The following is a 25,423-nucleotide window of genomic DNA, read 5'->3' as shown; positions in this document are numbered from 1 at the left end:
CTACAACTTTGCGTAAGACCAGTAATTTGTGTAAGTTGATGATCGCACGGCTCTTAGCCGAATATACATTACATTTACGGTATTTTCTCGTAAGAATCTTACTTTTTAAAGAAATACTCGGCCGTAAGCCGAGCCCCTAGTCTTGTTAACCTTTGATTAGTTCTCAGTGTATTTTCGTGCAAAAATGGCTCAGCCTCGCAAATAAATATGTTACATTTCAAGCCGGAGGATTTCTCAACCGATCGACTCTCTCGTATCTTCCATTACAGCCGGCGATTTGAGAAAATGAGAACATTCTTTGCTCTTTTGACAACAATGCCTTCTGTAAAATTCAGCAAGGACTCGGTGCATCAATTGCCAGAAAAACACCTAATCATCCATTCACAAACTAAACTAGAAGACTAATTACAGTTTGTAAATTCCCGCTCGAAACATCTAAGACGATGCGCTGATTACAAAATATACGTTTTTGTATGTGTTCAACCATATCAAACAAATTACAAGTTGTTTTCTTCAAAACTAAATCTTACCTAAGATTTGAGAACCCGGCTTGAGAAGACGACGATGTCCAGCTTAAACATGTATATGGTCACTAAAGTCGGAAAAAATACACGTAACGTACCACTTTCCGTAGATTCGAGACATTTCAAACGACTTGTTAATACTCTGTCCCATTTCTTTTTGTTTTCGATACGCTAATGGCTCGTTTAAATTTGGCACTTCTATGTTGTCCTCCTTGACCTCCATCTCACCGTTTTGAGTTGCAATTTCGGATTCAATCGCCTCATAGTCCGGAATATAATTAAACTCCGAGTCATTGGAGAAGAAACTTTCGTCAGAAAAACAGGAATTATTGGACATAATGACACGAACCTATGACCGAAATAGCCAGGGAAATACTAACTACAAAGCTCATTTCTTTGCATGATAAGAACATATGCTTACTACTGTGACGTAACGGCACCCAGTCCCCTCTTGCTCGGCCAGACATTTTATCTTAGGATTATAAAGCTTGATAAAAAATTCAGAAAACGGTAAAACAACTCTAATGTTGCTAAAACATGTTCTAGAGTCAATACATTTTGAAGTAAAATAATACAAAATAAGTGTCATAGGCAATTAAAGTTATTTTTTAGTATTTAGAATGACTTGAACGCCGTGTTATCACCTTATGCATTTCATCAAGATTTTTTTTTTGCATTTTCCCCGACCAAGACTAGGTTTTTTAAACTTCTGAACAATATTCTTAGCAGAACCCTTTTTTACTCAATTGGAAATTGCCAGACTCAGTTCTAAAAAAACAATGTTTCACTGCAAACGCATCTCTTAGAGTTAAGAAAAACAACAACAACAACAAGGACGAAGGGAAATCAGTGAAAGTGGAGTGCGATACAAGTTATCCACTCCTGAAATAATTTTATCACATCCATCACCTGGCACCGCCTATTTCATCTGTTGCTTGCTCATAAACATAAGTTTCAGCTTCGCAAAAGGCTGTTATTTGGAAGCATTTGTCGTATTTTGACCTATTTGGCTGTTTGTTTGCAGTTGTATTCTGTTCAACTTCATTCTATTTAAACCCAATCCGAATTTGACGTATTTACTTGCATTCTCATAGAGAAGAAACGTTATTCAACTCTCTCTCTCGCGCTACCGAAAGCCCGCGCTGAACTTCATCGCAGAGCGAATTAAAAAAGAATACCTTCGTTGGTAAACACAGTTTTTAAATAGAAATGAAGTTCACTGAGAACCGAAATTCGAGAATACTTCAAATAGGTGACATTTATTGCTTAACTGAAAAGCCATGTGCGAAGAAATACTAAAACTAAGAGTATGATAATAAGAGCATTTGCTGTCACATGCGATTATTAAGGAAACGATGTACGATTCCTATATCCGGAAATGGACTGCAACTTCATTGTTCACTCTCAGTAAAACTCAAGAAAAGCACGATGCTCATCGCATGTTATCCAGCACCAGGAAAATACCCATAAATAGTCTGTTTTCCTGAATGTTTTTCTATAGTTTCCCCGTGCGCGCAAACGCAGCGTTTCCCAAGCGTCTTCCCACAGAATAACTAATGGTGAATGCCATGAAAACATGATGTTAGTGATTGTTTTCCTGCTCCACGAAAATACTATAGTGCATAGCTTGATTTCCGGAACGTTTAACTATAGTTTTCCCGTGCGCACCAGAGCAGGATTTCAGTTTCCAAGCGTTTTACCGCAGAATTACCAACAGTGAATGCTTTGAAAAAATGATGTTTGTTGATTGTTTTCCTGCTCCACAAAAACACTAGTTTATTGCTTATTTTCCTGAACTTTTTTCTATAGCTTTCCCAAGTGCGCGAACGCTGCATTTGCCAAGCGTTTTCTCGTGATCACAGAATTACTAACGACCCTGATTAGGTGATGAAGACTTGTTGTTCGTCTATTTTTTTCCTGCTTTATAGAGACACTCGTGAACAGCTTACATCATTTTCGTATAAGTTTTTGTGTAGTTTCCTTGAGCGCACGAGCGCTACATTTTCCAAGCGTTTTCACACAGAATTACTAAGACTGAACGAGAAGAAAACACGATGTTCGTCGATTGTTTCCTTGCTCCGAGGAAACGCTAATGAATAGTTCGTTCTCCGGAACGTTTTCCTTGTTTTCCTACGCGTCCGAACGATGCATTTTTAAAGTGTTTCATCCGAGAAATGCTGACGGTCAACGCCATGAATACAAGATGTTCGTCGATCATGATCATTATTTCCTGCTCTATTAAAACGCCAGTGGATATTATGTCTAATATCCATAATACTGACCACGACTGGGTCATTTGAGGCAACTCACTCATGTGAGCCGTTTGGGTCATTTAAGTGGATTGGGTCTTTTCAGGCAGTTGGGTCACTTGCACTGATTGGGTCGAGCAACGATCAACCGAGCGACGGTAAACGCGAGAAAATGAATACCTTGCACGAACTCACCGTTGCAGAAAACGCCAGAAAGTGCGTGCTTTCTGGTTAACTCCAGCGAACACAACGTTGGAATGCGAGAAAACTGCTGCAGAGTACAAGTTACTTTCCAGAAGTTAACCGAACAGCAATGAATGGTAAAACGCCGGAAATGAGTTTCAAGGAATTTTCTCCAATTCATCATCGCGGAAAAGTGTTGCGAATAGAAGAAAGTTTGATACTTTCTATGCGTTACATGAACGGCAAACACAGGAAAACATCACGTTTTTTCGTATTTACACTCATTTAATCTTCCCGGAAAAAGCATGTTTTCAGCCGTTGACTCCGGTAAATACATTGTTGTTCGCTCAGAAAATGCCAATGTACAAACGCAGACAAGCTGTTTGCCTTGCGTTAACCGAGGATTTAATGCCGGAAAATGAATCCTTTACCTACATTTATCGCGGGGGAAAACTACCGAATAATGTAACGAATACTTAGATTCACTGATGCGAAAACGCACAGAAAACATCGGATTTTCCGTTTGAAAAACACGGATAAACGTCAGTAAAATAACGCGTTTTCCGTGAATTCAACCTTCGTTTTCCGAAAGGCGAATGCTAGGTTTTTCGTCCTGTGAGTTTCTGCAAGTACATTAATTGCAAAAAAAATGTCCATATGTATCATTTGTATGTAGTGGTAGTTATATGGGTTATTAATTCTGTATCATTCTATTCTTTTTCAGCGAAACTCTCTGGATATCTTGCCCATAAAATAAGGCATATTTTTTGTTTAAAAGTTTCCTTCTAATTCCACTCCATTCAGGCTTAGGCTGTTTCAGAGTCACAAGTTGTTTGATAAGTTAGGCAAATTTTATGACATTTCCTTCATATTATTTGAAATACATGCATTTTAGGAAACAAACAATTTTATGTAAAGCTTATTTTGTCCTCTTTTAAATGTGATATAGTACTAGTCACTAGTGTAAATGACTCTCGACAAAAAATTAAAATAAAAAAGGTTGTTATCACTTGTCATTTTTTCTTTTTAGGTGCGATCTGTGTTAAGACCCAGTTTTTTATAACCTGGTAAAGTTTAAGAGTCCATAACATACTGTCATTGCCTAAGGTAAATAGTGCAAGAGGCCGATAACTAACTTAGCTTTTTTATTATTTTAGATCAAATTGTGTTATTGATTCGGCTCTTTTTCTGTATTGGCTCTTTGGTCCTCTGCTCGACGGAATAATGGCTAATTCTTTGTTTAGTGCTTCCATTTTTTTGAAAATTCCCCTGACCCCCTTTTGCTCGAGCTCGCTATGAACAACAAAGTCTATTTTAGTATAAGTTTGGCTAGTAGCGTAAAGCCAGTCACTTAGCAGGAACATGAATATTTTACTTACAATTTAGTCAACTTCCCGTTGTTATTGAAGACTTCAGCTGGTAGCTCTGCTATCTCATTGTCCTCTAAGTACCTACAAAAAGAAGGTTACCCTGAATTTACGGTCTGTACCAACTTGATATTTTCAATTTAGTTTCAGAGTCAGTTTGTGGTTAAAATAGTGAGTGTCGAAGGGTAACATTGAACAGGAATCCACTGGTGCTTATAAGGTAGTAATTTTTTTAAGGACATAATCGGTGCCAAAACTATATTGACTCTTGCCATACGTTTACATTCAATTTTGCCAACCGTAACGGTTTTTACTAGCCTTCCTGATGTATGATACCAGAACAAGATGTTGGGAACCAATTTTCCTAGGGCCAGGTTTTTACTCGCCTCACTTTGTATTGCCATCAATGTTCTGTGTGTCATAAAGGTACTAAAGGGCTGTGATAGGTCATAAAGAGGTAAAGGGAAGAGCAGGTGTCTGGGTTTTCTCTATCTGTGCATTGGGAAAGGGGATCTCCAGCGGTTAGCACTAGATCTAACACTCTTACTAGAAAAGGGCTGGAGAACTCGAGCTGAAGCTATTGGAACTGTACTCCATTTGGAAAGGAAGTAGCTTTTTACTTCTGTTCGTTGTCAAAATGTGAGATTTTCATAAACAACTCGTGGCTCTGCACTTTTTTGGTTATTTATCATCTCACATTCGACTTTCTCTCGCAAAATAATTGTGAACTAGCACTTGGATCATTTTGGTACTATTATTGAACACTCCAAAAGAAGCTCCGCTTTAGTCTGTGTAAAAAATCCAAATACGAAAACAAAGGGTAGAGTCCAAACTCCACAGAAATATATATTTAACCAACATGTGTTAAAACAACCACAACTTTCGGATCAAATAAAACTTGAGAAGCTTCTTAGAATTCCAAACTGAGGGATAACAAAATACCTCGAACGAAAACTCAAAAACCAAAACAACTCCGTAAAATAAAACAGCAAAGGATACCCGAAAAAACTTCTCCAGGTAAATTTTCAAAGTCAAGGTTAGAGTTCTTTGACCTGATTGGCTAATTTTTAAACTCACGCGCGCTGCGCGTGAATACAGAAAGAATACAAATGGGGGAGAGGATGAGGAAAATTGTAATTTGAAATTTATAAAGCAAGCAATTGGCGGGAAAAATGAAAAAAAAAATTACCGAGCTAATCTTTTAAGTCTTGAAGCTGTTTTGAAACTTAGTGGGATTATTAACGATTAAAATCACATTTCAATCGCATTTCAATCGAGCAAGTCCATGTTATTTATCCTTTTGACAATTTGTTTAAACTGGGTTAGATAAACTAAGCTGGGAATGGGTTTAAAATACCTTTTCAAAAGTGTTGCGAAGTCTCCTAATGCTATTGCTTAGGTGTTCCCTTTGAAGAAAAGGGGAAGTTGCATTTTTCCCCCTTAAGATGGCTTATCTTCTACTCTGCCAAACATGTCTGACTGCGCATTTCTTGAAACTTCGGAAAATATCTGTGCGCCTGATACATTTAGAAAAGTATGTTCTAGTGAACTTAATCTCGAGTACTTGACATTTAAAAAATGCCAAGTAATTGAAAAAATGCCAAGTAACTACCAGCGGTTAATACCACTAAAACAGATAACCTGAAATACACAACATTGTGCATTTGGTGGCTTTGTTAAGGAGGCTCGAAAGGGTTTTCAACAATTAACAGCAAGCGCCAATCAGTAAAATATACTAGGGCTGTCAAACTTATCATCAGGATAATAACTCGACATATGCATAACACTATGTTAGGGCAATCTTTTAAGGGGATTCGTCAGGCATTATCTGTTGCCATGGCAACAGTACAGTAGTGCTAAAAGACCCTCTAAAACTCAGTTTTTGAAAGATATCTCAAAAACCAAGTCGGTGACCTAGTTTTTTTTTTTTTCAAATTTCTTAAACGTCATCACATTCTCTACCTGTATACGTGATATAAAAAAAGCTACCTAGTAGAACTTGAATTATTTAGGAAAATGCTGTTTTAAAATGTAAAAAAATTTCCACTTGATAACTTTTTTTTAAATTTTCTTCAGGAATGCCTAATGATGTAAATAATTTGTATACAAAAAGTCAGGGTAGGTCACCGAACTAATTTTCGAGATATTAGTTCATCAACTTAGCAAGGTTTATTTCCGGTTTTTGCAATTCTAGCTTACACTTTTATATCCGGTCACGCGTTCTTAACTATACCGCTGACTCACAGGCTCATTTTCGCGAGGACGAGTTCGTGTCCGCACGATTAATCGATGGATGCCCTCAGAGCGGAAAAAATCGTTCATCCTGAAGATGGATTCACATTTTTTTGTAATTTTACACCTTCCTGAAAAATAAGTCATCATTTGAGACTCAGACTACTTACTGTTACGACAGTTGGAAATGAACTCCGGAGAGAATTCTCTAGCGGAATTCGATATATGATGACAAGTTGATTTTGCAGATGGCGCCAATGCCAGTATTCCATTGAGGCCGGTAATGTTGAGTTTCTCGTACAAAGATTGCAGTGTAACATGAGACAAACCAGCATCTGACAGCTTCTGGACCATGTTTGTCGAAAGATGAAGCTTTCCATCGAACGTCTGGATGGTATCTTGTCGTTGTTCCGAGAGGATGGCTTGATCGAAGTCCTCATTCAGCGATGCACATGCATTTACCATGATTGACCGATATAATTATTGTTCATGTGCAATTCGAAGTGGAGGAGTGAAAATAGTTTGTAGTGAAAAGAATTTGCTTTAACGTCTTCCAGATTGTCATGAGCGTCAAACTCAGTGGAAATTAGGGTTTCGTATACGTCAGTAATTTGTTGGTCGTCGCAGATTTCGCGAATTTCTATAATTTTCGAGGTACTAGAGGTATGAACAAGACTTGTCTTCATTTTTCTATTTTTTCTCTTTGCCACTGCCATAACCGTGAACTTTCATTATTCCATTTTAAATGGAAAACAAAACAAATTTTGCAATCTTTTCTTAACAAATGCGAGTTTGCCTTTTCGTAGTTGTAATTTACAGTGTATCGAGGGAAATATCAACAATCTTTCTCACAAGTTTAAGATGAATATTTTATTTTAATTTTACCGTCTGTTGTTGAATTAGAATTAATTTAAAGTCTCATCTACATTTTTACGATCCCTTGTTTACTGAAAATTATGTTAATTTCTATAGCAACATTTACACTTCTCCATTTCTGTTCATGAAACTGTCAATGTTTACAATCCTGGATCCAACAATGATTTCATTTTCCTTTTCATCTTCCAGTGAGTTGTTTAGGAAAGTTCTCTGTCATTTCATTTTATTAGGAGTCAAATACAATGCGAAACAAATCGTAGCACTCAGAGGTATCCACTTAAATTTCTCGTGGAACAAAGTAAGACCTACCGATGCACTCGACACGACTTTATTGATGGGGTGTCGGACTTCACCATCCTCCTTTAGCTTATTAAATAAATTTTTTTGACCACTTTCGGCAAGAACCCTGCCATCCGAACATTTTCCTACCTGCTTTCAAGAAGTAAACTTTCCATTTTTGTTTCTCAAATAACCACTTCCGCTGGAAACAATAGAGCTAGAGGTACCCGGCAGTTTTGAAACGCTCATGGCGGCCATGTTTGTTTACAACTCGCCCGCGGATCTGATCGCGCGCGCCATCGCTTATCTCGCGAGTAATAAGCTTGCGTGTATCTTGGAATCCATTCTCCCCGCTGTCAAAAAAACCCTTTCGAGCCTCCTTAAATATCAACCAGTACATTTCGCCACCGGAGAGTAGAGCAAATCATTTCTTACCATTTTCGCCACGAATAAACAGGTCCATCTTAGCTAGACAAAATTTACTCTCGATTTTGCAAAAAAGACAATTGGCGGGCAAAAAAAAAATAATAATAACCGAGCTAACATGGAAGACTCCGGGTGGTAGTTCTGCTATCTGATTGTCATATAGGGACCTACGTAAAGGATACGCCAAGACTTTAAGGTTTGACCTTGGTTTTTAAACCAATCGGAGAGCCATTGGAGGCACTATTTAAATTTCAAGCATTACAGTTCGCCTTGAATATGGTACGTACCCCAGCCTTTCAAGCCTTATTATTCTTTTAGAGATCTATACTTAAATAGTAAAGTCGAGAGAGTGCCAAGAATGTAAGGTTTGATCTACGCTTTCAAAATCAATCAGAGTCAACCTGTGATGAAATTGCAAGGTGCTCTGGGCTAGTCATGGAACTAATCATGGAACTAGTCATGGAACTAGTCATGTTTAACTCATACACTCGGCTACTCCCTTTAAATCTCATATTATCGCTTTCCAAGATCCCTGAGCTTAAATACCCTTAGAGCAAGAAATCAAAGAAAGAGCTTAATAACAAAGTTAATGAGAGTACAATGTAAATAACAAGATTTTAAGATCATTTTCTAAACAATCATCAAGTGTTAACTTATGAATGTTACTTACAATTCAGTCAACTCGGAGTTGTTGTTGAAGACTCCAGCTTGTAGCTTCTTGATTTGATTTCCATTTAATTTCCTAAGAAATGGACAAAAGTGAACCTAAAATCACTTGTTAATGGGTAATCACGATTTCTAGAGTAATTCTACGTTATTCGTGCGTTTGACCACTTTTTTGTTGTTGTTTAAATTGGCTTATATAAACTAAACTGGAATGGGTTTAAAATACGATTTAAAAATTGCTGTGAAGTCACATTATGTTTTTGCTTAGTTTTTCCCTCTGGAGAAAAGGGGTAGTTGCGCTTTTCCTCCTTAGGATAGCTTATCTTCTACTCCGCCAAAGATGTCTGACGGAGCATCTCTTGAAACTTCAGAAAATGTCTGTACACGTATACATTTGGATCCGGTTATGGTCTAGTGCACTTAATCTCGAGTACTTAACATTGAAAGCACAATGTTTGTTGAGAATGAGAGCGATCTTCGCAGTAACGAAACACTACTTAAGCGGTAGTAAAAACGAGACCTGAATTAAATTCAGGCCTGTACGGGACTCGAATCCATGATCTCTGGGATACCGGTGCAGTGCTCTACCAACTGAGCCCACAAGCCAAGTGGGAGCTGGTCATTATGTTGGTTCATAATAAACCCGTCAATTGATGAATCAGCGTTTGTGAATATATGAAAGTCATATATTTGAACTGCGGTTAGAGAACGATTATGAGAACGATCTTCGTGGTAACCAACGCCTCTTATTAAGCAGTAGTGAAAATAAGGGCTGTAAAACAATTCAGACCTGTACAAGATACGAACACATGACCTTTACGATACTGGTGCAGTGCTCTACCAACTGGGCTAACAAGCCAACTTAAGTAGTGTTCGTTACTGCGAAGATCGCTCTCATACTCGTTCTTTAAATAAATGCCTTTCACATATTCACAAACGCTATTGTTTCTAATGTTTACTCATCTTTGTTTTACGTAATTCGTGAGCTTCACAGGCTTTAACACCAATGATGAGCCAAAACGCGAGTGTATAACTTGTTTTCTTGAACGTTTTTCTACAGTTTTCCTAAGCGTACGAACACTGCATTTGCCAAGCATGTTCTCACAGAATTACTAACGACCCTGATTAGGCCATGAAGACGTGTTCTTTGTCTATTGAGCGCTTCATTTTCCGACTGTTTTCACACAGAGTTACTAATGATGAAGGGCATCATTTGCAATTCTGTTTACAAAGATCTGGAAATGGGAAGAAATTCCCACAGATTGGAGCAGAGGAGTGATATTCAAGATCCCAAAGAAAGGGTTACACTGCCGAACATACTTGAACAATGTACTGAGTCGAACAGGGAGTTGTACGTAAATTTCATTGACTATGAGAAAGCGTTTGACAGCATTCATAGGGACAGTCTTTGGCAGATTCTGAGAGCATATGGCATTCCACAACGTATTGTTAATATCATGAAATGCTTCTACTCAGATTTCACATGTTGCATCGGTCAGGGGATCTAAGTTTTGAAGTCAAAACCGGTGTACGGCAGGGATGTGTCATGTCGTCAATCGACTGGGTTCTTTGTCGAACAATGGAAGAGCAGGGAAGAGACATAAGATGGACCGCTTTTACTACGCTCGAAGACCTCGACTTCGCAGACGATTAGCTTGAAGAAGACACAGGTCATGTGTGTTAATGTCCCTTCCCCAACAAATATCAGGGTAAGATGACGGGACATTCCATACACCAACAAGTTCACATACCTCGGAAGTGTGCTCTGCCAAGATGGAGGTACTAGTGTAGATATACAAAGCAGATTGAACAAAGCAAGATATGCCTTTATGAGCTTAAGATCAGTGTAGAGGTCAGCAAGATACAGCACAAAGACGAAGCTTAGAATTTATCAGAGCTGCGTATTTTCAGCTCTCCTTTACGGCTCGGAATGCTGGCGAATGACAGAACAAGATCTCTCAAGATTAGCATCCTTCCACACAGCTAGCCTTAGGAAGAATCTGAGAATCTTCTGGCCCAAAAAAATATCAAACGACCAGCTACTTAGGCAAACCAAGTAGGAGGATATTCATACACTTTTCATCAGGAGAAGATGGAGGTGGATCGGACATGTGATGCGGAAGGCCACTAGCAACGTAGCCAGAATTGCAATGCGCTGGAAACCTGAGGGCAAACGAAGCAGAGGGCGCCCAAAAACAACTTGGCGCAGGAATGTAGAGAAGGGACTAAGGGAGCTCAATTACAGCTGGAGCACCATTGAAAAACTGTTTAAAGATAGGCAGGGTTGAGAGATTTTGTTAATGCCCCATGTGCCACACAGGCATGATGGGCAGTAAGTAAGTAGTAAGTAAAGGGCAAGAAAACACGATGTTCGTCGATTGTTTTCTTACTTCACGGAAACGCTAATGAATAGTTCGTTTTCCGAAACGTTTTTCTCCTGTTTTCCAACGCGTCGGAACAAGGCATTTTTAAAGTGTTTTATCTGGGAAATGATAACAATCAACGACCTAAAAACAAGATGTGTTCGTCGATCTGATCACTATTTCCTGCTCTTAATCCTTTTCTATGAAAACGCCAGTGGATATTTAGTCTACCATCTAGACAATTGACCCCAATTAGGTCACTTGAGGCAAGTCAGTCATTTGAGCCGTTTGGATCATTTGAGGAAATTGAGCTTAAATATTGGGTCATTTTGGTGGATTAAGTCATTTGAGGCAGTTGGGTCACTCGCACGACGGGTCGAACAGCGACTAACCGAGCGGCGGTAAACGCGGGAAAATGCATCCTTTGCACGAATTCAACGTTCGAGAAAACATCGGAAAATGAGTGCTTTCTGGTTAACTCCAGTGAACGTAACGTTGGAATACGCAAAACGGCTTTGAAGGGCAGAATACATGGTATTTCCCATAGGTTAACCGATCAGCAATACATGTAAACGGTAAAACGCCGGAAAATGCGTTTCAATGAGTTTTCTCGAATTCACCGTCGCGGAAAAATGTTGGAAATTACAAGCTTTTGACCAGAAAACTCATTTGAGCATTCGTTCTCCGGGTGAAAAATAGTTGCGAAGAGAGGAAATCATAATATTTTCTATGCGTTACACGAACAGCAAACCCAGGAAAACATTACGTTTTCCTGTATTTACACACAGAACCTTCCGTAAGGTGAAAGCTAGTTTGTTTGCCGCGTGAGTTTCTGTAAGTGCATTGATTGCAGGTAAAAATTCCATATGTATTATTTTTATCTAGCGTTTGCTGTATGGGTCGTTAAGACCCTGTTGTTGTTGTTGTTTTTTTTTTGTTTGAATTTTAGATCAAACTCTTTCATTAATACGGTTCTTCCTCTGTATTGGCTATTTGGTCCTCTCTTTGACGGAACAATGTCTAATTCTTTGTTTACTGCTTCCTTTTTTTAACCATCCCAGACCTCCTTTTCCTTGTTATTAATAACAAAGTCTATTTTAGTACAAATTTGGCAAATGGCGTGCAGCCAGTCACTTAGCGGGAACATGAATATTTTACGTACAGTTCAGTCAACCTCCTGTTGTTACTGAAGAGTCCAGCTGGTAGCTCTGCTATCTCATTGTCCTGCAAGTGCCTACAAAAAGATGTTTACCCTGAATTTAAATTACGGTCCCTTTTTAGTTAATATTTTAGCTTCAAAGTCAGTTTGTGGTTAAAATAGTAAGTATCAAAGGTTATCATAGAACAGAAACCCAATGGTGTTTATAGGGTCGCAATTTTTTAGCGATATAATCGTTCCCAAAACTACATTGACTCTTGCTACTCGTCTTTGTTCAATCTTGCCAATCGTGCAGGTTTTTATCAGTCTTACTGACGTATGATACCAGAAAAAGATGTTGCGAACCAATTTTCCTTAGAGCTAGGTTTTTACTCGTGTTACAGGTTTATTTCATGAAGTTTTGTGGTGCTGTCAATGTTCTTTTTATCAAAATTATCCTAGAGGGCTGTGATGGGTCATAGAGGGGTAAAGGGGAGAGCAGGTGTCTGGGTTTTGTTTATTTGTGTACTGAAAAAGGGGAATTCCAGCGGTTAGCACTAGATCAAAGACCCTTACTAGAAAAGGGCTGGAGAACTTGAGTTGAAGCTATTGGAACTCTACTCCATTCGGAAGGGAAGTAGCTTTTTCTTTTCGTTTGTATGCAAGATTTTAATTAACAACTCGGGGCAATACACTTCGTTGGTTATTTATCATCTCACATTCGACTTGCTCTCAGAAAATAGTTGTTAACTATCATTTGGATAATTTTGGTGTTGTCATTGGAAACTACAAAAGGTACCTCCATTATCTGCGTAAAAATTCCTGTGACGAAACAGGTGGCTAGAGTCCAAACTCCGCAGTAATATGTATTAAACAAATGTGTTAAAGTAACCACAACATTAGGATTAAATAAAAATGGAGAAACTTCTTGAATTCCAAACTGAGGGATAACAAATTTCCTTGAACGAAACTTCAAAAACAATAACCAACCTCATGAAAACAAAGCAACATAGATGCGCGAGAAAAGTTCTCTACGTCAATTTCCAATGTCAAGGTTAAAGCTCTTTGACCTGATTAACTACAGTAGTTGGTAAAATACACGCGCTGCGCGTGAATGCGAAAAAATACAAAAAGAATACAAATGTCTGGTGGCCCGTAGGGGACATGCCACATTTTTTTTTATCGCGCGATGAGAACAAAATATCGCGCGATAAATGGACATTATGGGTCGATAAGTGATAAATCAGCGCGCGATAAATGGAAATTATCGCGCAATAATCTTTATCATCACGCGCTAATTTGTTTTGTCTACTTGACTTATTCAAGGCCGGACTTACCAACAGAAACAGGCAAAGTTGTGAAAAATTTAAAGCGTGTAAGGCAAGGTGAGAAAAATATTTTATTTGATCTAATGTCTTTTCTGGGTTATTAAACCCTGATGAAATTTAAAAAGGCCATAACATACTTTCATTACTCAAGTTAACTGGTGACAATTCGCTTCAACGAAACTTAGTGCGGCTGCTTAGTCCTGTGTTTAAACCAATAAGTGCCGCATTGTTTAAGCAGTCGTCTGTTGAGATTCTTGCCAGAGTTTGTGAAGTAAGACCATTGAACACGTAGTGTTATAAACCAGTTCTGTATGACGACTTCAATTTTTGTTTTGATGTGTTTGTCTGACGTTATCTCTACATCAGTTGCTAACAAATTCGTGTTGTGGAACACTTGATAAATATTTTTTACTTACAGCCTCTGTAGTCTGACCAATGTAGCAAATGAGTCACCATGTAGCCTCTTGATGTTGTTTTTGTATAAAAATCTATAAGAATTTCAATTTTTTTCAAATCACAATACTCTGCTCGCGTAAATAAGCAAGTAAAGTAACCCAAGAGAAAGAATTTCTTTAGCCACCAAGATAAGTAAAGAATACGTATGATGCACGATCCTCGCAGTAGATAGCGCTATTTAAGCAATAGCGAAAATCAGACCTGAAAAAAATCAGGCCTGTACGGGATTCGAACCACTGACCTCTGCGATACTAGTGCAGCGCTCTACCAATTGAGCTAACAAGCCAAATGGGAGAAGGCCGTTAAGTTGATTCGTAATAAACCCATGAAAGTGATAAATAAGATACTATAGAAAAATTCACTGCCTGACGAGTGAATTCCACGTTCAATTTCACGCGGAAAACCGATATCGCACGAATCGCGAAGCGATGAGTGCGATATCGATTTTTCAAGTGAAATTTAACGTGGAATTCACGAGTCAGGTAGTGAATTTTTCTTGAATCGCATAACTGAATAAAAATAAGAAAACAAGAAATTAAAACGGCAATGTTATTGTTTGTTTTTATTACGTACGCGCGCCCTTAAGAAAGCCATTTTTAAGTCAACTGTCAGAACTGTCATTGTTAAGGGAATGGAAAGCAAGGTAAGTCGCTCACGTTTGAACCGTCGACAATTTTAATTGTACCTCGTAAATTTTTCTTGAATCACATAGCTAAAGCCACCAAATCACAGGGCGAAACCAGATGTTTTGTATTTTTGTGCGCCACGCCAGTGCGCAAACAATGGATACCCTTTCAAAGTCAGGTGTCAATATCTAGCGAATGGAGCGAACAAGATATTTTTAGAATGAAAACCACTTTTATTTCAAACTCGGGGAGAAAGCGGTGCCTCACATTTTACAAACTTCAGCAAAAAAACTAAAAGCACGCAATACGGAGTTATTCAAGACAGAGATTTGCCTGCTACCACTCAACTTGGCAAAATGTGGCGCCGACAATCAACAACTGAATGGGCAAATCCTCAAGCGAAATGAAAATTTCTAGCGTTCCGGTATCAAAGCAAGATCTACAAAAAACCGGTAAGTGCTTTACAGTTGTAAAAAAAAGTGTATTCAAAATATAATGATTAAGAATGGAATTTCTCGGTAAACTCTGGCGAATAACAGTTCAGTTAAAAGTCACAATTTTAACTGTTTTTCTTTCATCGCAGGGAGTCGCTCGTTGGTGTCAACGCTGGACTGAAAGTTTGTGGAAATATATACTGGAGAATTATTAAAAGTTAATCCAGTAAACATTCCGCCAGCTGCTCCTGCCATCAGGTAACTAGAACGACTGGCATTGCTGTCAAGGTCACTAGTAGCTGCTGTGTTGCTCGGCGTGGCTGAGCTATTGAGAACAATCTCCCGTAAAGCATGACTTGAATAGCCGTTGGTAGTTGTCGTGCTTGGCGTGGGTTGAAACCGGCCAACTTATTCGACATTCGCTGCTGTTTTTCCAGAGCATTATGGCTGTAGCTGGATATGGATTCCGGATTAGAGTGGCCAGTGAGCTCTGATATCTCCACTGGGTCGAAATCACCACGGAGCGCTTGGATGACTGTTTTGCGACCACTCGAATTTGTGAATTTTCCGTCTAGTGTTTTTTGAAACCATGTTGTATCTAAAAGAGGCCAGTTCGTCGTCTGTATAGGCTACAATGGTTTGGATTTCGGGAAAAAATGCTTGACCTTTTCCGGCATTGATACCTGTTTTGGTTTCTTTCGTAACGCTTGTTTGGTTTTCCTCGGCGAGAACTGTCGTTTGGCTTTCTTCCCTCGTCTCTGGCAATTTGATTTTTTTTTCTATGCGTTTTCTCGTACTTTTGAGCGTGAGTGGTTTCCTCCAATTTTCTAAAAACTTCAATTTCAATTCAAAATTTGGAAGACATTCGTTTTCTATAAATTTGTTCATATTTGTTCATATTTGTTCATATTTTCGTAGCACTAGTTGTATTTACGTTTTTACGTTCGTAACAATAATGTTTGCTCGCGACTCACGTCAGCGATATCGCTTTATGTGTTAGTGCGATTCCACACTAAATACCCTCTCTTCCGGTTGACGTATTGACCAATCAGAGCGCGTGTTTACTTTAAGCTATGCGATTCAATGAAACATATGAAGTTCATATATATCATTGTATCTTATAAGTAGAGAATGTCACTCAGCAATCACACAATCCTTTCATGAAATGGGATTGATAACTTTTAAATGAATTCTCGATATTAAAACTGTGAACTGGGAACATACTGAAGAGGCAAAATAAATCAGACCTGTATTCCGCCTTTTTGTCTCCCTTTTTATCATGGATAAAACAGAATGTAGTTTAACTTACTTGATTAAATTTACGTTTTGTAACAAATAGTAAATGTTAATCGACAGTTTTTCTTTATAATCTTTTTTTTTTAGTTGGGAAAAGACAAGGAAGTGATGGATAAATTGTGGCCTCTTCACCATTTTTTTATTCCGTTCGGATAAATAAAACGGCAGATTGGTCTAAAGATTCTAAACACAAAAAAAGTGCAATGAAGTCCCTAACTGAGCAACAGAACTACATGGTTCGAAAAGCAACGAAATAGAAATTAAAGTCTCAATTTGTGTCGGGAGTCTTCTCCGTCTGGAGAAGATCCTTGGAATTTGAGTGGAAACCTTCAGAAGTTTAGTTATCAGTTATCATTTATCCCCCCGGGGGAGGAAGGGAGGTGGGTGGAGGATTTTGGTTTTGTCCCGATTACTTCACCTGATCCCCCCATAGGAGACTGAAATGTCCTTCAGATCCCCTCCCCTTAGTGGCAGCAAATTGGCTATCAGTTGTCTATAGTTCCACGGCTGATTTCCGCTCTGTTCCCCTGCAGAAACCATGTTACCCCCCCCCCCCGAAATCTTCCACCCCTCTCCTTTAGGCGATAACAAATGGCTGCTCCCTTACTTTTTTTGAGTATGTTATAAATATAACAAACAAAACTGTATCTCTTTGATTTTAACATACATAAACAATAGCCTTTTATGGCGCGAAAATATGCACGGATATAAGTGATGTAGCCTGAATTTCAGCTCTCTCCTCGAGTGACTTAGTGAGCGGAGGAGGCGGCTCAAATTCAGGCTATGAGTGATGCAAAACTTGTGAGTTTCGAGGAACGGACAATGTTCAGGGGCAAATATACGACCATTTTTTGGGGGAAATGGAGAGTAGTGTGTTTATTATCCTTCAAATATGTTTAAAACGCTCTCTATTGGCGGACAAATTCCCGAGTTTTGTTTTCTTTTCACGCAAAATGGATTATGTACTCAATAATGATTTGGTTATTTACAAGAGGGTTAGCTTGGTGAACATAAATAGGCAGAATAAATCAGACCTGAAACCCGCCTTTAACAGTGCAATGGACAACAGGGCAACAGGGCTTAGTGTCATCCAATTTTGTTTGCAATCCTACTCGTGATTACCAAATTGATTTAGGTTAATCACTCACATGATTATGGGCCAAATCAGTCTAAATATGGGTCAGTTATCTACTGGCGTCCAGTAATGTCTATGATTTCCTTTTCTAGCTAAAGTTAAAAACGGTCGACTGCTAAAAGTATGAGAAGTATGTGCCTGTGGTTCTTTAAGCCCAGGTACCTTCGAAAACCATAATATTCCAGTAAAAGAGAGTGGCATAATTTGTAGAGAGTGTGTGAGCAAAACTAGGGCAGGTTTCTCTGTTTTGCAATTACCTATATAAGATTTCTCAGTTATCAACGGATGACAAAATCCACCTTAGCAGGGCTTTGATTTCTTTTGGAAAACACAAAAAGCTTAGTCACTAGTGATTATATTCTCAGACAAAGTTTTTTAAAATCATCTTTAGATGGTTACACGAAAACAACATCAAGAAATTGCATGGAGATTATTTACTCCATCGATCCGGCTGCAGTGGTTGTGAGTGAATGACATCGATTGCCAATTCTATTACACGCCGCTACCTCACCACGCGTAAAAAAAAGCGAAGTTCAAACACACACACAAACACACACACACGGATATATATATATATATATATATATTTGGTTTTTAAAGGTTTTATTACAAGAGCTTTTCCTCCCATTTCAAGGGATCATCTACTGCATTTTTTTAATAATAAAAGGAAAATCAAAGGAAATCAAAGACACAACCAGATGACTATTCCAATTATAGTCTTATTTGGCCTGTAATCATGTCAGTGAAATCGCATTTCTGGTAAAATACAGAACCGCGATGTGATGGTTAAGGCAATTTTGTCCTCCAGAACAATTCTTTGTAGGTATTGTGGTTGATGTTATAACCTTTGACTGGGTGATGATATGGGTTGAATAAATTAGATTAACAAAACGTAAATAACATCCCTTAAACCAATTTTTTTGAATGCACTGGGACCGATGACAATACAAATGGGATTCCTATCAAAATTTGGAACCGCGTTGTTGGTAAAAGAGCGCGTTGAGATATAAGATTTGCATCAAATTCCATGTTTCAAGCCTCAGTATTAGTCCCTTAAAATCTTGTGTCGTGGAGTACACAATAGTTTTTTTTTTCTCACGTACAACTTACAGCTCCACAAATCGGGTAGATAAATATTACGCAGTTTCTTGATGTTGTTTAAGTGTAACATTCATTGGGGTTTTGAAATCTTTCTTCTTGAGAATATTTCATTGTTACTAGCCATACAAGATATATACGCTTATACAGATGAAATAGATGCCTTAAGAAGGCAGAAATGGTCACCTGCTATAGTTAAGAAATCTTGTTCAAGTATCCAGTAACTGATAAAAAGAAAGTTACTCGCCTCTGTTCAACTCACACGCTCAAACAGTCATGGCACTCTCTTTCAATCGCGTAGCATGGTTGTCGAAGACCCCTGAGCTCAAACACCTCAGACTCAGCTTTAACAAAAATTGCAGCCTTACAAACTCTTTCTGATATAAGAAATTAAAGAAGGAGCTTAGTACCGAGGATGACGAGGTTGCGCTGTTAATAAAGAGATTTTAAGCTCATGTTCTAAACAATCCATCAAATATTAACTTATGAATGTATTACTTACAGTCTAGTCAACTCGGAGTAGTTACTGAAGACTCCAGCTGGCAGCTTCTTGATTTTGTTTTCATTTAAGTGCCTAAGAAATAGAAATAAATTAAATTTAATATGTAGCCTTAATAATGACTGAAATCAGTTTCCGATGAAAAAAGAACTGCAATTTGAAGATGAAGTTAAGTATCTCCTTCTGATCAAGAGGATGTCAGTAAACATTTTATAAGTTATATTCTCCTGGATTGATACTATTACCTTGAACTGGGTCAAAATAAGGGCTAAAAGCAGTGGCATTGATAGCTATGATAATGAGATTTTAGTACAAGTTTGGCAAATGGCGAAAAGCCAGTTACTTAGCGGGAACATGAATATTTTACTTACAGTTTAGTCAACTTCATGTTGTTACTGAAGACTCCAGCTGGTAGCTCTGCTATCTCATTGTCCTGTAAGTACCTACAAAAAGAAGTTTACCCTGAATTTACGGTCTGTTCTAAATTAATACTTTAGTTTCAGAGTCAGTTTGTGGTTAAAATAGTGAGTGTTAAAGGTTAACATAAAACAGAAACCCAAAGGACTTTATAAGGTAGCAATGTTTTAGCAACATAATCGTTCCCAAAACTATATTGACTCTTGCCATACGTTTATATTCAATCTTGCCAATCGTACCGGTTTTTACCAGTCTTGCTGTCGTTTGATACCAGAACAAGATGTTTTGAACCAATTTTCCCCAGGGCTAGGTTTTTACTCGCCTTACTTTGAAGTGCCGTCAATGTTGTGTGTGTAAAAGAGATACTAAAGGGCTGTTATAAGGTCATAAAGGGTTAAAGGGGTAAAGGGGAAAGCATGTGTCTGGGTTTTGTCTATCTGTGTACTGGGAAATGGAAATTCCAGCGGTTACCACTAGATCAAACACTCTTAGTGGAAAAGGGTTGGAGAACTTGAGCTGAAGCGATCGGAACACTACTCCATTTGGAACTGAGGAAATAGCTTTTTACTCCTGTTCGTAGTCAAAATGTGAGATTTTTATAAACAACTCGGTGCTGTGCAATTTGTTGGTTATTTAACATCTCACATTTGACTTGTTCTCGTAAAATAACTGTTAACTAGCACCCATCCCACCCATCCCACCCCAGGGGAGGACATCCACAACAGAGTAATCTCCTGCGTGGGAAATTAACGTCTCCTACACTAAACCCTGCAGGAGACGGGGCCTACGGTTTATTCGTCCTTATCCGAGAAGACTAGAATATCTATCCAGTTCTTGATTATAGAAAGGTAGTAAATTCTCCTCGCTAATTTTAAGACCATGAGTATCGGTCCGGCCGGGGCTTCAACCCTCGACCTCCCGCATAACACAATCGGGCGCTCTAACCAATTGAGCTAACAGGGAGGCGGATGATAACTACTAACGTGATTATTCACATCAACATATCTCTTGTGATGTTTTTGAATAATGTAAGACGACTGAACATGTGATATTGTAATCCAGTTTTTTCTAAAGCTTGATTTGTATTAGCTGGAATGGTTAAAGTCAGGAAATTTTGTTGCGTCGTAATCGGTTTTTACGGCAAGTAAATATCAAAGGGCTATAAGAATATATATAGTTGGGGGCAAGAGAGTTGAGGTTATTTACTTTTGCTCGGCAATAAGAGAAACCAGAAACTAGGGGAGAAGAGCTGTCCACTCGTGCGGAGCCGACAAAAGAGTAGTGTAATAAGTCTAAGCATCATGAAAAAAACAAAAACAAAACAATTTAAGTCCTTTAAAGCGACTGAAGTCTCGGTGAACCTTGAGTTCGAAGAACTATACTTCTTACATAATCTTTTAGAATGGCTGAGTTTCTGAGTGCAAGAAGTCCTGTAGCGGCCGACACAAGCGAAGCAAAATTTCGACGAAAACTATGAGTTTCGCAAATGAAGACACACTATGAAGCGAGGATATATTTTATGGACAAGCCTTGAATCGTTTTATTTAACGTAGTCGTGGTATCCAAGTACTTATCGTAAACTGAAATATAAATTTATAAGGAAGAAGCTAAGCTAAATGCGAATAGACAAACCGACATTCCAAACATTCCGATATAAAGGCAAGATGCAAAGCTAGCTAAAATCTCAAACAAACTCGCAAAAAATATATATATAAGCTCAAGGAAAGGAACATTAGCACTTACATAACAGTCCCGCTTGTAAGAATTGAACCAAATCGAACTTCAATATAAGTTAGGTATTCGGAAGCGAAACGGGAAATCCAAACAGACACTTACTCTAACACAGAAAACTGTAGTCTTACGGCAAACGACAACAACCAAACGATAAACAAAAAAAAACTTCAACTACTCTCCTCTAAAAATCGCACACGTCAACATTAAAAAGGGTCTGCGTGATTTGCTTACGAGATTACTTCGTAACCTCAAAGCACGCGCACGCGAGTCACGCGCGCACAAGTTTGTTAACGTCTTCTTAACAGCAGGCAAAAAGCATGGCAGCCGTTACATGGCTCCCCTGAAATGTCCACATTTCACTAATATACAAAGCTAATGAAGGTCATTAAGCACGACTCAATATCCGCAGAGTAATGAGGATGAAATAAGGTTAATGACTACTTGTATTCGTGGCTCCTCGTTGGGGATGAACCTCAGGTCTCACTTGCTTCTTGTAACAGTACAAGTTTCTGTACGGGGCGTTCCAGGTATCTGCACGGTTTAACACGTCTACCCCTTTTATCCAGCGTGCGATCTGCGACAGCAAGTTTGACAGTGTGTACATGGCCATCGGCGCTCTGGTGAGCTTCGGTCACTCGAGCAAGCTGCCATATATTGCGAGGAAGATTCTCATCATCCTTTATGAAGACGATGTCACCAACACGCGTGTTTCGTCTGGGCTTGTTCCATTTTTGCCTTTGTTGCAGGTTAAAGAAGTACTCTTTCTTCCATCTGATCCAAGATTCATTCGCCAAGTGCTGTACTCGCCACCAGCGTTTTCTGCAATACTTATCAGGGGCTTGGAACACACCAGGTGGTGGTAGAAGTACTTTCGTTTTCATCGTTAGTAGATGGTTGGGCGTCAACGGATTCAGGGAGGTTGGATCGTTGAAGGAGTCAATCGTAAGCGAGCGGCTGTTTACTATTGCCTCCGCTTCGCATATGAAGGTTTCAAGCGCTTCATGGTTGAGTTGGGAACCGTTGGTTTGCAATAGAGACGACAGGACGTTGCGCACTGAGCGAATCTGTCGCTCCCAGACACCACCCATGTGACTGGCTGACGGAACGTTCATCTTGAAGACAAACCAATCGCAGTCGTGGCGCCGTAGCGCGCCTCGAATCTTATCATTGTCCAATTCTTCCAAAGCTACCTTTAATTCTCTTCTGGCACCCACGAAATTCGTACCCTGGTCGCTGCGTAACTGCCGAGTAGGACCTCTCCTGGAGACAAACCTTCGGAAGGCGTTGATAAAGGAATCGGTCTCCAAAGTAGCGGACACCTCGACGTGTACTGCTCTAGAAGCCATACAGGTGAATGGCACTCCGTAGCGTTTAAGATCCTTGCGACACTCTCTGATCACGAAGGGGCCAAAATGATCAACTGCGCAGTTGGTGAATTGGGGGCGCTGGCTCCAATCGATCATGCGGTAGATCAGCTATACGTTGCTCCTGTAATTTACCACGTAATTTACGGCACGTAACACATCCACGTATTGCAGACGATACGGTTGAAATAGCTCCTATGACCCAGTAACCGCTTGCTCTAATCTCATTAATCGTGATCCCTCTGCCTTGATGTTTTGCTTTATGATGAAAGTGCCTGATAATGATTTCAGTGACGTGACTGGTTTTCGGCAGAATTGCTGGGTGAATGCATTGCCCCGGGATATCAGATAGGTTGAGTCGTTCACCAACGCTAATAGTGCCGTTTGAATCCTTGTATGGATCCAGTTTACCAAGAGGACCTGATGGTGAGATGTCGGGGTTGAACTTTTGTTGTACAGCCTTCAGGACTACGACTTCTGCTTCATACAGTTCCTGAATTGACACAGGCTGGAAACTCCTTCCGCTTGGCAACTTCCTGGTGATCTTGGAATCATTTCCTTTCTGAATTCTACTTCGTAATAGACGTGTATAACGGCGGCATATGGCGATCGCCTTCTTAGCGCGGTGCCAATCCGAAAAGTATGTTAAGCGGTCTACCATGGTCGGCCAGGATGGTGTGACAGCAGTAGCGAGAGAGACAACTTTCTTGACCTCTGGATCACCACTTAGAAGCTCAGCGTCGCCGACTGATTGGTTTAACGTGACACCCCACTCAGTCTCTGGCTTCCAAAGAAAATCTGGTCCTTGAATCCACTTCGACTGGGCGAGCTCCCGTGCTCTTAGCCCTCTGGACGCTTCGTCTGCAGGATTGGTCTTCGTATCCACATACCTCCATTGCGATATCGAGGTTTTATCTTGGATTTCTTGGACTCTGTTGGCTACAAATACGTGGAAACGTCTGACGCTGTTAGCGATGTAGCCGAGGTCCACTCTGCTGTCTGTCCAGAATACTTCATCTGTTATCTCGATGTCCAGCTCCCCCTTTAACTGCTCGCTGACTCGTGCCGATAGGACAGCTGCTGTGAGCTCTAGCCTCGGGACGATTACTGCTTTCAAAGGCGTGACTCGAGCCTTTCCTAGTACGAAAGCGCAGCAAATTTTGCCATTCTCATTTACCAGTCTCAAACAACTGCACTGCCCGTAGCCCTTGAAACTCGCGTCCGAGAAGTGATGGATCTCTGCCTTGACGACTCTTCCGAAATCTATAGGCTTGTAACAGCGTGGGATAGCGAAATTTTGCAATTCTTCTAATTCGGCCCTCCATATGAACCATTTCGATCGTACATCATTGGGAACTGGATCGTCCCATCCAGCATTATTTCTGCAAAACTCCTGTAGAATGGTTTTCCCTTCTAGTAGAACTGGAGCAACGAAATCGAGCGGGTCGTAAATCGAACTGATTGTGGAAAGGATTCCGCGTCTTGTGCAAGGTCTGTCTTTAAGAGAGATGGTGAAATTGAAAGTATCCGACTCTATACACCAGTGCACTCCTAAGGCGCGTTCCATGGGTAGGGGTTCGCGTCTGAAATCCACGTCTTTGATGCCCTTGTGGTTTACCGTCTTCCGTATCCGAGTTTGGGACGTGTCCAACGCCGTGTGAATCATCCCATTGTTGAGAGCTAGTTTCTGCCTTTTCGATTTGAATTTGTGGTTCCACGTTTTCTAGGGATGAGCTCGACATTTGAAGATCTTTGGTTCGACAATTTCGTAACGGTGTTATTTTACTGTAGCGGCCGACACAAGCGAAGCAAAATTTCGACGACAACTATGAGTTTCGCAAATGAAGACACTATGAAGCGAGGACATATTTTGCGGACAAGCCTTGAATCGTTTTATTTAACGTAGTCGTGGTATCCAAGTACTTATCGTAAACTGAACTATGAATTTATAAGGAAGAAGCTAAGCTAAATGCGAATAGACAAACCAACATTCCAAACATTCCGATATAAAGGCAAGATGCAAAGCTAGCTAAAAACTCAAACAAACTCACAAAAGTTGTTCCGTTGTTCAAGTCTGGTAATAGAGAAGAAATGGATAACTATCGTCCCATCTCTATTCTCCCAGTAAATTCCAAAATCGCGAGAAAGTCGTATATCATCAATTGTTTAGTTGTTTAAACGAAAACAATCTCTTGTCGTCCTGTCAATCTGGCTTCCGGAAGAATTTCTCCACTAAAACAGCTGTCACCTTTTTTGTGGATGAAATCGGTAGAAATATGGATAATGGTCTTCTCACTGGGGCGGTCTTCATTGACCTGAAGAAGGCCTTCGATACGCTAGACCACCATATCCTTCTAAACAAGCTACAGAGGTATGGCATATGTAGCAGGACTCTTCTTTGGTTTTCTAGATATTTGCTAGGCCATTCCCATTGCGTAGAGATTGACAAAGCTCTCTCCTCGCCCTTGGATATAGCTTCTGGCGTCCCTCAAGGATCAATTTTGGGGTCCCTGCTCTTTATATTGCACATAAACGACATGCCCTCCTGCATCTGCTTCTCGCAAGTTCTGCTTTATGCAGACGATATGGTGTTGTTTTTTTACCACTAAAACTGCTATTGAGTTAGAAGCAAGCCTAAGCAACGATATCAACCGTATTTCTTCGTGGATGGAAGAAAATAAGCTTTTTTTTAATATGTGCAAGACTGAATATGTGACATATGGCCTACATCAA

At 39.6% G+C, this 25,423-nt stretch overlaps 2 protein-coding genes across 2 annotated transcripts; both read right to left on the bottom strand.

Moving 5' to 3' along the window:
- Positions 1–21,799: 21,799 nt before the first annotated feature.
- On the bottom strand, positions 21,800–22,672 carry LOC148742893 (uncharacterized). The gene has a single exon (XM_088749052.1). The coding sequence runs from the start codon at positions 22,670–22,672 to the stop codon at positions 21,800–21,802; it is 873 nt and encodes a 290-aa protein (XP_088605178.1).
- A 70-nt stretch (positions 22,673–22,742) lies between these two features.
- LOC148742892 (uncharacterized) lies at positions 22,743–24,356 on the bottom strand. Its single transcript, XM_088749047.1, has one exon. The coding sequence runs from the start codon at positions 24,354–24,356 to the stop codon at positions 22,743–22,745; it is 1,614 nt and encodes a 537-aa protein (XP_088605173.1).
- Between the last annotated feature and the right edge of the window lie 1,067 nt (positions 24,357–25,423).

Source organism: Stylophora pistillata, chromosome 1 (genome assembly GCF_964205215.1).
Source record: "Stylophora pistillata chromosome 1, jaStyPist1.2, whole genome shotgun sequence".
Taxonomy (NCBI): Eukaryota; Metazoa; Cnidaria; class Anthozoa; order Scleractinia; family Pocilloporidae; genus Stylophora; species Stylophora pistillata.
Note: the sequence above shows the minus strand (reverse complement) of the source record. Positions and strands in the feature narration are given on the sequence as shown.

Bases quoted from the DNA above. Each gene is read 5' to 3' on its own strand.
- LOC148742893 (XM_088749052.1), bottom strand. From the start codon at position 22,672: ATGGCTTCTAGAGCAGTACACGTCGAGGTGTCCGCTACTTTGGAGACC.
- LOC148742892 (XM_088749047.1), bottom strand. From the start codon at position 24,356: ATGATTCACACGGCGTTGGACACGTCCCAAACTCGGATACGGAAGACG.